We start from the raw sequence: 13,747 nt of genomic DNA, 5'->3' as shown, positions 1-13,747 counted from the left end.
AATTCATCCTCAGGGGGACATGAATGTACCAAATTTCAAGGCAACTATCCAATAGTTGTCAAGACATTTCACTCAAAAGCACAAATGTCAACCTCATGGTGGCGCTAGAGGAAAAGTCAGGGGATCACTACAGTCATAAGGATTCATCCTCTGGGAAACATGAATGTCAGTACAAAATTCCATGGCAATCCATCCAACTGTCTGGACCAAAGTGGTGGACCATTCCTAGAGCCATGGCGCTGGCTTGACTAGAAATTTACCATGAATTTACATAATATTAGAGGCATCTGCCAGAAATTGAGTTGTCACCCTTTTTGTGTAATCCCAACCTTCTTAAAACTTTCTAAACTTTCTCCAAACCTTATATTTTCAAATTATTTCTATTCCCTGCTTGTTATAAATACTTACATTCAGGAGCACTGTGACAACTGAAATGAGGCAGAAGAGATACTGTATGCGTTTTTTGCTTTTCTAATTGTCCTCATCAGAATGAGAAATGTACCCAATATCATAAATTGTCTGTGGTTATGTTAGGACACTCATCATGTCTGTCACATGCAGTTCAAGACAACAGACACACCAAAACCAGATACTTTTGCCTGCTAGGAGAAGAATTTAAAGAAGGAGTAGCTTGAAATATGTCTGCAATATATAGTGTAAAGACAGGAATATGATCCAAAGCTTAAAAAAACACAGGAAAAGAGCAAAAAGTCCAAACATCCTGAAGGGTTAAGTTAGTATAAAGGCTCTTTCATACATTCCATAACATTAACTGAATAAGTTGCCTGAGCTATTCTGGTAGAAGCAGGAGCTTCTCTTGTTCACGTAACCAAGACCTTAACATGATTTTGATGCTATGTGACCATTCACACACCAACACCAACAGCACTGAAGTCCTCTGTTGTCTGAAATTAGATGTGTTTTACGTCAGAGCACGCTGGAGTTGTGTATGCTTGTAGTGGTGCAATTCATCCTCAGGGGTGATGCTTTTCCTCACACAATATGCCAGTACGGAACTTTAGCAGTAATATTACATTGTCCAAATGTTGAACACATGTGCAAGGTTGTATATGGTAACAAGCCATGAGAATGTGTATGTGTATTCCACTTTTTCTTTTTGATCATATGTTTTCTGATATATTTTGGAATTTTCCAATATTTTTTAGCTATAAATAGATTCAATTAAGGGCTGCAACTAACCATTATTTTAATTCACGATTAATTAATTAATTTTTTGGTCCATAAAATGTTGCAAAATAGTGAAAAAGGTGCAGCACATCTTGTAAGAACCAAAGGTGACATCATCAAGTTGCCTGTTTTGTTCAACCAACAGACCAAATCCAAAAAATATTCAATTTACTACCGTAGAAGACAGCAAATATTACCATTTTAGTGGCTGGAGCTATTTTTTTTTGTCATATTTGCTTATCAAATGATGTAAACGACTAATCGAATATCAAAATTATTGCAGATTAACTTTCTGACGACTGACTAATCAATAAATTGACTAGTTGTTTCAGCTCTGTATCAATTTAAACTTTCTATCTAATCCAGATGTTAGTGGGATTTTTGTAAATAAAAAAATAAAACATTCCATTATGACTGCAGGGCTCAAATCAGCCACACTAATCTCCAGTGTATCCAATAACATGTAATGCACTTGACAAATAACCATGATTTACTTATGACGTAGGGATTTCAGACAAAAATGTGCGGAACGCGAGTGTGTGAGTGAAATCAGCAGGAGCTGACACTCAACATTAGATTTATGGGTGGAGATTATGACCCAGGGCACTCTGGCAGAAACAGGGAAAAAGACAGCAAAGCCAAGGCCAATGGGAGAGACAAGAGGTGGAGAGAAAAGAGGCAGGGAGAATGGAGCAAAGGCCATGAAATGAAATTAGGTGTTTGATCTCCCCAGGACAGGCCAGGTCTTACTGGTGGAGTCTCTGATCTGATGTAGAGGCTATGAAAGAATGGACACCACCAGTTGCACTGAGCATTCATTATGGCCGCACAAAATGGAAAAGGAGACAGTAGCTCATTGTGATCTATATATGTATTTGTCACACCACTGTCCTTTCTCCGTCCATCCCACTAGTCTATGAATATTTCCCACTTTTCTCTTGAGATTCTTGGAGCAACACACTCTGAAATCTAAGTCTACGCTCTCTGTCCAAAAGTTTCCTTGAGAAGCACTTGGTTTTACTCCGGGCCTGTGTTGTATCTTCAAATGCCTGGTCGTTTCTCTTTTCCTTTATTCTAATCGATGCACTTGGTACAGTGAAAATGTGTCCGCCTGCAGTTGACGAATAAGAGCCTCTGAAATGAAAACTTTCCCCCCTCTTTTAGATGACAATTGTATGTGGCTGTGTCTTTGTCTGGTTTACCTGTGTGCCTTTGATCATGACAGCATGCGACAGTGTTTGATTCCTGGGGTACTTTGACAGTTTGCAGGCTGGCAAAAGGCCCTCCAGTGTCTGAAGTTAGATCAGAGGAGACAGGGCCTTAAAAGCAGGTGTCCAGCTGGGAGAAGATCAGAAGAGACACAAACTTTAGCGAGAGCCATTGTGAGGTACACAGCGGCTGCTGGCTCCCATAACTTTTCCCTTTGTATGTTTTTTATATCGCTCTCTTATCTTCTGCTCAGAGTGTTGAATGGCTCAGTTAAAGGTCTGTGAGGTTTTATCTGATTCCAACAAAAAAAGACACCTTGTATTTGTTCCCTCTTTCAGCTGTCTCTTGGGGTTTGAGGCTGGTCTGTGTGTGCACATTCACAATGGTGCACATCCCCTTTACAGGGGATACTAAACTAAGATGTTGAACAGGCATAATGCCATGAGGAAGTAGTAGTCAAAATAATAAAGGCTAATTCAAAAGAACATTATCTCTTCCATTACATGCAACATGCTGGACAATGAACACACCCAAGGCTTGTTCCAAGAGCATTTTTCCCCTTTTGATAAAGTTAAATCAAAGATTGGATGTGTGCATGAGGTTTTTGAGAGCCTTACCTGAGATGAACATTGCTGATCGGTCATTTCAGTCACTGTAATTACTGGCCATATTAGCTAATGTATGAAATGATTATGATTATTAATTATTTTACATTGGAGCCTCAGTTAGGTGATTTGAGGATGACACGTTTGGTAAGTGTGGTAATGGTGCCCTCTAGTGGTTGAAAGATAGAACTAGCAAAAACGAAATATTCAAAAGGCAGGTGTTATTTCGCCAAGTGGTTCTTAGCTGTGGATTATCTGGGAACTATCTTGAGTCATTTGAAAGTGTAGGGGTACCCAATCAAATAAATGCCACAAAGACATACAAAACAGATTACAAAATTAGATAAATCATGCATACAGCAGGTATGCAATGCATTAAACATTTTGGTTATTAGTATTATACTGATCTGTGACTGGACTAAGGATGGCAGAGAATAGTGATGGTGAGGGTGGGAATGAGGATATGGATTTAAATGAGTGGACTAAGTATGGAAAAATATGCAAGCTAGGAACCATAGTAGTGTAGGTGGTAATAGTTCGGATGGGAGAGGAAGGTGCGGAGGAGGGTTGTTGAGAATGAGGGTTTTGAACTAATTTTGAGGTTCAAGGAAGGAAATGATAAAAGGGAAGTTAGTCCGGTGGCATTGACTCGCAGGTTGAAGGAGAAATTTGGCGAGTTTGTTAATCAAGTGTAAAGATGAGAAGCAGAGAGAGAAAGCGATGAAGTTCACTAAAGTGTGCAACAAAGTGGTGGAGAAAGCCAAGAGGACGGGTGATGGGCCCTTTGTGAGAGGCGTTACATATGGTATCCCAGTTGAGGAAAAGTTGGAGGATTTGAGGTCAAGCATAAAAGTTGGTAAAGTTATTGGCATTAAACATCTTCAAGCAAGAAGGGAAGGAGAGAGGGCTGTTGCCTGATAAAGTGACAGTGGGATACATAAGTTACAATGTAAGAGCATATGTCCAACCTCCTTTGAGATGTTTCAAATGCCAGAAATATGGACATATTGCAGCCGGGTGTAAAGAAAACAAAGTGTGGAAGGTGTGGAGGGGCACATAGTGTGGCCTATGGTGGTTGTGAAGTGAGAAAGAAGGCAGTGGAAGTGCAGCAGCTAAAAGTGAACATAGATGTATCTTATGCAGAAGAAATAAAGTTGGGTCAGATGGAGAGTAGAGTGGAGAGGAAAGAAGAAGAAATAGAGAAGGAACAGTTACCTGAACAACTTGTGACAAAAGGCCAGACTGGAGATGGAAATATATTGCTGGTAAATAAGGAGAATTGTGTGTATTTCATGGCTGAAGTAATTAACTGCACGTTCCAAGCAAAGGGGGGTGATCTGAGAAGATTGAAATAATTGTAAAAAGTGCAGCAAGATATTTAAATATTCAAGGAATGTCTGGGATGGCTGTTCAAGAAGAGCTAAAAAAACAGGAGCAGTTAAGTAAAGAATCATGGTCACAGGATTAATTTTACTCATGTTAGTTCTTCAGTGGAATGCAAGGAGTCTGCTGCCGAATGGCCAAGAATTTGAAGAATTTCTTGAGGCTTTAAAGTGTGTTGAAGAGACATGGCTTAAACCTGATTCGATTTGTGATTTCAAGGATATGTGTGCATAAGAAGGGACAGAGAAGGGGTTAATGGGGGAGATGTGCTACTTTTGTTAGGCAAGGTGTTTTGTATAGATAAATTGAAAAAGGGTTAGGGGGTGGTAGTTTGGTTATTGTGAGTTTCTATGATCCATGTCAGGGGTTGGAACTGGAAGCATTGAAAGCAATAAAGGGACTAGGTAGTAGAAGGGTGTCACATTCAGTTCAAAAGAGGACCCAGATGCAAGACTCCAGGCAGGGAGGTTGAAGCAACAAAGACGAGCCTTAATAACTAAAGCTAATAAGTCCCAAAAATAGGCAGGCATTTTATGTACCCAGTGTTGGAAAATGGTGGGGTGTTGGCTAGTAAAGATGAAGCGAAAGCAGATATATTAGCTAATGTGTTGGTGAGGGGATAAAAAACACGAGTGAAGGAAATAAAGAATTGCTGGAAAGAGAGAAGAATGGTGCAATTGACACTCCCTTCACATTAGAGGAAATTAAAGGGCCCATCTGTGAATCAGAACTAACTGCTCCGGAAAAAGATCCATTCTGCTATACCATGGTGGACTATCTGTCCGATGTAGCGTTAGAGGTCATATTACATTTATATAACAAGGTTTGGCAGGAAGGAAAATGACCAGGAAGTTGGAAACAGTTATAGTACCCATCAGGAAACCAGGAAAAGATCCCACCAATCCATCTAACTATAGACCATTTGCAATGACATCCCACATGTGTAAAATTATGGAACGTATGATCACAGGAAGACTAACATATTATTTGGAAGCAAGGAATCTTAGGTCAAAACGTCAAAGTGGATCGATCCGATAGTATTCCCAGAATCAAAGGTGAGGATGGCACAAGTAAATAAAGACGTAGTGGTAGCAGTACTTTTTGATGTGGGAAAAGCTTGTGATATATTGTGGACAGAGGAATTATTAATTGCAATTAAAAGTTTAGGAATATCAGGTAAAATGTTCAGATGGGTGAAGGAATTATTTTTATGGACGCTCTGTAGAGGTGAGAGTGGGAAGACATTTTTCAGCAAGCTGTTTGGTGGATATTTGAACGCCACAAGGAAGTATTATAAGTCTTTTGTTGTTTTCAATAATGATTGATGATGTGTGTGTGTGTGTGTGTGTGTGTGTGTGTGTATTGGGCAAGGTATAGGGAGATCTTTGTTTGCAGATGATGGGGCACAGTGGAAAAGAGGTAGGAATGTTGAATATGTTGTGAAACAACTGCAGGAAACAAAAGAGTAGAGCAGTGGTCTTTGGAATGGGGATTTGAGTTTTCTGTTGCGAAAACAAATACATTTTTCTTTACAAGGAAGAAAATTTGAGCAGAGGTCCAACTGTATTTATATGGTAAGGAGCTGAAAAGGATAGACTCATTCAAATGTTTAGGAGTGTGGTTTGATGCCATGGGCTCACCTGGAATGTACATATCGACAGTATTGTAAATACTTTGGTGGGAAGATAGTGGGGAGCTGACAGGTCTGCTTTGAAAGCTATATATATAGGTTTTATAAGATCAGATGTTCTGCCAGCTATACCTCCTTAGTTATTGCCACAGATAGATCTTAGCCCCCCTGAATTGATAAGAGATCAACGTGGGGGAACTTATAAGATCTTTAGATTCATCATCAGATTCATGTGCAGCATTAGTGAATTTTGCAACTCCAGGAGTAGAGAGGATCTATTATTTGAAATACTATAATCGTTATTCAGAATTCCCCAAATGCGTTTGTCTGTGTCTTTTGTCGGTTTGGGTCCTCGCCCATGTGGGAGTTGATGGGAATGAGAAGACGGATAAAGCAGCAAAATGGGCTTAGAAGAGTGGGAGTAATCACATCAGTGTAAATATGAGTAGTGTCAGAAGCTAAAGTGGTGATTACGGTAAATAATCAAAAAAATGTGGCAGAATGAAATGGAACAAAGAAAGTAAAGGAAGATATCTTTTTTTAAATTGGGAGTACAGGGTTTGGAGGACGAAATAGGAAAGAGGAGAGGATTATAACAAGAAAAAGGAATGGTCATACAGTTCTCTCAACGTGATTGGAAGCATAATAATGGAAAGTATGAATATTGTGGAGAGGAAGAAACAGTAGACCATGTCTTATTGTACTGCCAGAAGTATGATTCTGAGAGATAAGTTTTAAAGAATGCACTAAGAGAGAATGGAGAGCAAAATATCAGTAATAGTCTAAATAATTCTTGGAAATTCCTTCTAGGGTATTTAGGGATCAACAAGACTAATGAATAGAATTAGAGAATTATCATTATTTTATTTTTCTGCATTTGTTTCCATTTTATTTATGTAATTATTTATATTTTATTTATTTGTTTTGTTTGTATTTCTTTATGTTTTGTAGACGTTTCAGAGAGAGGATAGCTAATTAGTCCACACTCCAGATCAGTGGGTGGCGGTAACGCACCCGAAAGCTGTTTGTCAACCGCCAATAAAATCAAAAGAAGAAGAAGCTCTCTCGACGTTGTCGACTCTGGAAACAGCACAAACCCTCCGCTCGACTTTCGTCCTTCTGGAGAAATGGCAACGACTGTGAAACTGAACACCGGTGCACAAATTCCCATTGTGGGACTGGGGACATGGAAGGTGCGGTTATTTTTATTTTCTATGCTGTCCTACCTAGTTAACTGTTAACTTTTTAATTTTAAAAGTAACTGTGGGTTTCCATTTTCTGCACTTGGCACCACAACCACAACGTTAACTGATAACAACCTTGGCTAATGCACTCCAGCAGTAGGTTTCTAGGCGTGTGGCGCTCGTGTGCAAATCTGCTGGCTCAAGTTGTGAGCTGACGTTATTCGTTGCAGGCAGGCTTCTCTTTTCGTTCAGCGTAACACACACAAGTCACAGTAACCCTAGTTCAAGTGCTGCTGTGGACGCCAACAGTTATGTAACCTAATCTTTAACAGGCGTGCTTTGCTTTTTCATACAGCTTGAACAGCCAATTTACTTAAATATGTTAACTAGCCTGGACAGCCCGAGCTTTAGTGTACTTTAAAGTCAGCAACATTATAGTCTGTAATTATCTATGAAGGCTGCTGTTTCCCGCTTAATGTACTTTCTTCCATAAAATATCTATTAGTATAATAATTAGTAACAGTACAGTACAGTACAGACTTTGTCGTCCACCAAGAGACAATTGACAGCCTGTACGTTAGATATTATGGATATCCCTGCCTAATGGGGGGGGAAAAAGGAATTGGAGTTGGTCTCGGGGTGCTGCACTGTGACTGTCACTTGCTCCTAAAAAGTTTGGATCAAATCCATCACCCCAAGGACAAAATTAAAGTATAACATAACTTCGTCGTATTGCTGTTTTCCAACCAAACAGTCCCAAGAACTAAACTGGGGGATAAAATCCGGAACTAAAACTCCCCTTTTTAGACAAAGGACAATGGCATTTTTGTATGTGGATTCCACTGAAGCAAAACATGAACCGTTAATTGTATACTGACACCATAGTATTTACCAGTATTTACCTTGGTGTTATTATGGAACAGTATGTCTAGATGATAGAAGACACAGAGTTGCTGCTAAGGTATTCTGTAACCAGTGTTAGTGAATAGTAGTTACACTTCTGTTTACCACAATAACTAACCATCCCTGTCTGCTAGTCTCCCCCTGGCAAGGTCACAGAGGCGGTGAAAGCAGCCATCTCAGCGGGTTACAGGCACATTGATGGAGCGTATGTCTACCAGAACGAGGCAGAGGTGGGAGCGGGTGTTCAGGCCATGATCGAGGATGGTGTGGTCAAGAGAGAGGATCTTTTCATAGTAAGCAAGGTGAGTTGTGTGGGTGTGTAATGCACATATGCATGTCTGTATTATATCTTCCACAAATAGAAGTTGGAACTGTATACTGTATCAAAACTGTGTTTTAATACTGGATTCCTGAGCATGCATGGTCGCTTATTGACTTGCCTCTCCTTTCATTTCATAGCTGTGGTGCACTTTCCATGAGAAGTCCCTGGTGAGGCAAGGCTGTGAGAAGACTCTCAGTGATCTTAAATTGGACTACCTGGACCTCTATCTAATGCACTGGCCCTTGGGTTTCAAGGTAGGCACACTATTGTCTTGTCAGCAATGTGTGAAAATATATGTATTCTCATGACGCAGGTGGAATCTGTCAATGTATCTATGAGCAGGTATGCACAGAATGTTATACTAAATGTCCCTTATGTAAAATCTCCTTTTACCCTTATACTATGCTATCTGCACTCCTATTTTGGTATGAAGTTTCATCTATGAGTGAGTCTCCATATTGTCAATGTCATAGTAATGTGGTGTAAACCTGAAGGCTGTTAATCCCTTGGTCCTGTTACAGGCTGGCAGTGAGCTTTTTCCTTTGGACAGCACAGGAGAGACGATCAGTGATAATACTCACTTCCTGGAGACATGGGAGGTGAGTTAAAACAGACAAACCATTCACTTGAATCAGACATAAAATTTAAACAGGTAAAACTTGTTGGGAACTCTATTAGCATAACTGCTAGGGCTGCCCCTGACTAAAGATTTTCCTAGTTGACTAGTAGTCGTTAGTTCAAGCCATTAGTTGTCCAGTTGTCACACGTTTATATTAATTTAATTATTTAAATATATAGCTTTTGGTGCATCAGAAAATTGTTTGAGTTCCAGGGCTGAGAAAGAATGTCAAAAGTACCATTGTTAACATCACAGAGAAAGACAAAACCGTAATAATGAGCCTTTTAAAAAACTAATTTTACAAGCGCACACAAAGTGAGCGGCCTGTTAATGACATTGCTAATGGAACAACCAGCAAGGAGGCTGAACATTTATTAATTTATTTCAACACAGTATAACGTTGTCCCTCCCCAGGCTCCGTCAACTTTACCCTGGTTGGCACCAAAGATAGGCTAGCATGATAAATTAAACCTTCACTGATACGCCTACGGAGAGGTCTAACAGATGATATACATTTACAGTCTTCAACAAATAAACATTACCTTAAAAACAGAAAACACTTCTGTTTTGTATTTTTTTTACTTAACAGATGAAAAATCTGTTTTTCTACTGTAACTCTGGCAAAACTGATTTTCAGCTACGGACTCTATGACGGGGTGTACTTCCTGTCCCATTATTGAGAATTGGGTGATCTACATCATCCATAAGTCTAGCATTACTGATGTCCAACAAAGCTGCTCCTGTCCTATGTTATAAATTAAAACCAGAGCCATTGAATTTATTAAGCTCTTAACTGTTCATGTTATATGTATATATTGTTTATGAACAACATTTTTGAGCAAGCCAGAAAGAAGCTTTAAAACGGACTGAAAGTCGCTAGAGTTGGAGGGATCTTAGCCAGGTGTTTTGAGACAGGTTTAGACTAGTGCAAGCTTAAAATGTGATTGTGCAAGACCTGAGATCATTGAGGTGCTGACTATAGCAGGGGAGTGGAGACAAATGGGAGCTATGGCTTCTTTAAGAGGCACAGATAGTATTTAGTATCTCTTAACCAGCCATGGGTAAAGTAAATGTGTTTTTTTATGGTCAATTTTCTCAGGGGATGGAAGAGCTGGTGGATGCTGGTTTGGTCAAAGCTATCGGTGTCTCCAACTTCAACAAGGAGCAGATTGAAGCCATTCTCAACAAGCCAGGCCTCAAATACAAGCCTGTCAACAACCAGGTACACTAAGACACTATTTATCCAAGTAAAGTCACCTTCCAGTGACATTTCTGCTCAGTACACATTTGTAGAACAAAGAGATAACAGATTTCACTCCAATAACTATAGAGGCCAGCTACTGTTTAAACGTACATATGCAGCCTTTTTAGATATAGCGTGTTTGAGTTGAGGCTACTGAGCAGCAAGACAACAGATACATTTTAAGATTGCGGTTCTTAAAGGGCAAGAGGCTATAATGGCATTATCTGTCTCCTCTTATCAGTCTGAGAAAAAAATGTCTGGTTAATTCTTTTCGGGCCACAGCAGTTACCCCTCAGGCTACACCAATCAGCTGAGGTGACCTTATGTTTTTGCTGTTTCTCAGAACCATCGTTCACCATCAATGTTTTGTCTGGTCTTGTTGTATATTCGATTACAACACAATTTTCCTTCTGCCCTTTGTCAGCATACACACCAAACACAGAACAAAACACTCATATATTGAATGAGTGAATTTATCCATTAAAATAATGTTAAATAAACACAGTAGGCTCCATAGGCTTATGCTTAATGCAATGACACATTGTGCCTCTCTTATAAGCCTATGCTAGAATACTTTTTTAACGGTACTTTCCAAAAACTGCCTTTGTTGTGTCCTTGAAAAAGACACTAAATTGAACAGGATGAAGCCACTGTAAAATTATTTATGTACGAAACTCACATTTCAAAGGCTGGACAGTTACATATACAAAGTACTACTGTACCTTGTATTGTACAAAGCAACCAAATCTTTACCATGTTATTAGGCTATGTAGTAGCTTCAGAAACATGGTCAGAGTATCTTTTGATGGCCTGAGTAACATGCCGTATGTGTAGCCCACTTGGTATTTATTTAAAGTGGTTTGTGCATCACTCCATGGCTTCTGCAATGCATCCCAAGAGTTGTGTGTTTGTCCCACTAGGTAGAGTGCCACCCATACCTGACCCAGGAGAAGCTAATCAACTACTGCCACTCTCAGGGCATCTCAGTGACTGCTTACAGCCCCCTGGGCTCCCCTGACAGACCCTGGTCAGTTAGCATGACAATAATAGTTACATGAGTAAGGACTTTTTATCATCACACTGCTACAAAGTGGGTCATATTTGGCTGAATGCAGATTCAGTATTTCTCAACCCAGTTATGTCTGTCATATCCCCTTTTTTTTGTTTGAACTTGTGACTGTTGTTCCTCTTTGTCTATGTGGTTTGTCTGTGTGTGGCATGTTTTGTCATGATTTAGACATTAAATCTTTATTTTGAGAATTTGCTTTGAAAAGCCACATATACATTTTCAGAGCTGCCCACCTTTTGTAGCAGTGTTTGATTGTGGTTAAGTTAATTCAGTGTTTGCTCTTTTCTGTGGTATTTCCATTATTTTGTCCACCTTTTGATTGTCGTGTGTGAGTCCTGTAAATAATACTGGATGATGTATTTAAAATTGCAGGGCTAAACCTGAAGACCCCTCACTGCTGGAAGATCCAAACATTAAAGCCATTGCTGAGAAGCACAAGAAGACACCTGCTCAGGTTTAGCACTCACACTGGCTGAAACAAATACAGTTTTCAGTATTGTGCACACACAAAAAGAATGCATGTTCATCTTTTCTCTTAATTCGCATGTCCCTTACTGTGATTACACTTCAAGTCATGACCTCTGATGACGTTGACATGTTAATAGCCTTTCTCCTTCCCTGCCAGGTCCTGATCCGCTTCCACATCCAGAGGAACGTGATCGTGATCCCCAAGTCGATCACAGCTCAGCGCATTCAGGAGAATTTCCAGGTAATTATCTGAGAGATTGTTCAGATTTTCTAGGATTAGCCCTCAGGCTGCTTCACTTACTTAGCCTTTTGGCTCGGGCATGAAGACCGTTAAATTTAAATTTAAATGTTTGCAGGTGTTTGACTTTGAACTAACTGAGGAGGAAATGAAGACTATATTAGGATTCAACAGGAACTGGAGAGTCTGTCCCATGCAATGGTGAGATCGTACTCTTATTTTTATTTATTTATTTATTTATTTATTTATTTTAGTTTGTAACATTGTTAAGACGATGTGTGTCAGGCAACCTTTTTAATTTTTCCTTGTCTTTATTTTCTCTCTGTAGGAGCACGAAGCACAAGGACTATCCATTCAACACTGCATTTTGAAAATGAACAATGCTGATTTTCCACAGGCTTACATTGAATGCTGGAGATTGCTTCTCTACCCTTTAGACTGCTCGCTTTCCTGTTCTTCTAGTGTGGCCTTGCATCAGATTTTTATTTTCATGTTATGTTTCTCAAAAGAAACAATCTTTTGCTAACTGTTTCATTTCCATAAAAAACAGTAACCGGTTTAACACACACTCCAAAGAGCTTTTTATACCCAACACTCCTTAAATAGTCATATTTAAGTTTCTTAGCTTGTTTGAACACATTTTTATTTTTATTTATTTTTTATTTTTTTTGCTTTCTCACTGACTCTTAGGCTGTGTTCGAAATCACATACTACATACTCAATCAGTAGGTACTGCATAATGCCGATGAATGATATATAGTATGCTTTACCAGCAGACGATTCACACTGAAGTATACTCAAGCAAGTCGTGTGACTGCATCACATGATCGCCATTGTGATTGTCTGAAGAGACACATTACATTACATTACATTGAATATGTCCAGTAAGCTCACGGCGCACACTCAGAAATTCTTGCTAATCTAGTATACATTGGGCATTTCGTGATTCTGACACTAACACTAACAGCCTTAGTGTTGAGTAAATTCTATGTATTACTTTGCTGTCAGTGTGGCATTTAAAGTTACTGAAGAACAAAAATGTATGCCATTTAAAATATTTAGTAAGTAACAGTTCTGAGAACAGAATATACAATATACAAAAGCATGGATATTCGTGTTTTATTTGTTGTTTTACATGTTTGTGATACCACGGTTTGTGGTATTTTTCATAGCACAAATGTGACACATGCAGAGATGTGTCACACATCACAGCACTCCTCATGTAACTAAACTTGTTTTTTCTTCCAACTTCAGTGTGTGAACAGGTTTATTTTTACCGCTCAGGCGGAGGCATTAGTGCCTTAGCATATAGATTTGACGGCAAAATTGAAAGCACTTTTGTCTCTGTGACATATAGAACATATTACCTAAACTTGTCTTAGGATGACAAAGTACTTCCCACTCTTACTTGTGAGTCATATGGCACTTAATAATCATGTGTATTAACCGAAACAGTTGCTTTCACTTCCCCAGTGAGCTGTTTTGTTAAGCGCTGGAAATAAAGTCCTGTGGGAGAAAATATAACAAGTTGGTGCAAGTTTCTACACAGTTGAGCAGTGAAGAGACCATTCAGACAAGTGACTGTGCCTCTTAATGACCAGAAAACCTAAGAGTGAGACTGTGGAAATGAATGAATGATCTGCTGGACACACATGTATGCAGTACACACATACTGTACCACATTTG

At 39.3% G+C, this 13,747-nt stretch overlaps 1 protein-coding gene across 1 annotated transcript; it reads left to right on the top strand.

The window, feature by feature from the left end:
• Positions 1 to 7,050: 7,050 nt before the first annotated feature.
• On the top strand, positions 7,051 to 13,585 carry LOC122871099 (aldo-keto reductase family 1 member B1-like). Its single transcript, XM_044185727.1, has 10 exons — positions 7,051 to 7,208; positions 8,237 to 8,404; positions 8,562 to 8,678; positions 8,946 to 9,023; positions 10,143 to 10,265; positions 11,207 to 11,313; positions 11,728 to 11,809; positions 11,981 to 12,064; positions 12,180 to 12,262; positions 12,390 to 13,585. The coding sequence occupies exons 1-10, from the start codon at positions 7,143 to 7,145 to the stop codon at positions 12,430 to 12,432; spliced, it is 951 nt and encodes a 316-aa protein (XP_044041662.1). The 5' UTR covers positions 7,051 to 7,142; the 3' UTR covers positions 12,433 to 13,585.
• The last annotated feature ends 162 nt before the right edge of the window (positions 13,586 to 13,747 follow it).

The sequence above is a fragment of the Siniperca chuatsi genome, linkage group LG23 (genome assembly GCF_020085105.1).
Source record: "Siniperca chuatsi isolate FFG_IHB_CAS linkage group LG23, ASM2008510v1, whole genome shotgun sequence".
NCBI lineage: Eukaryota > Metazoa > Chordata > Actinopteri > Centrarchiformes > Sinipercidae > Siniperca > Siniperca chuatsi.
This window is presented reverse-complemented; position numbering and strand designations above follow the sequence as displayed.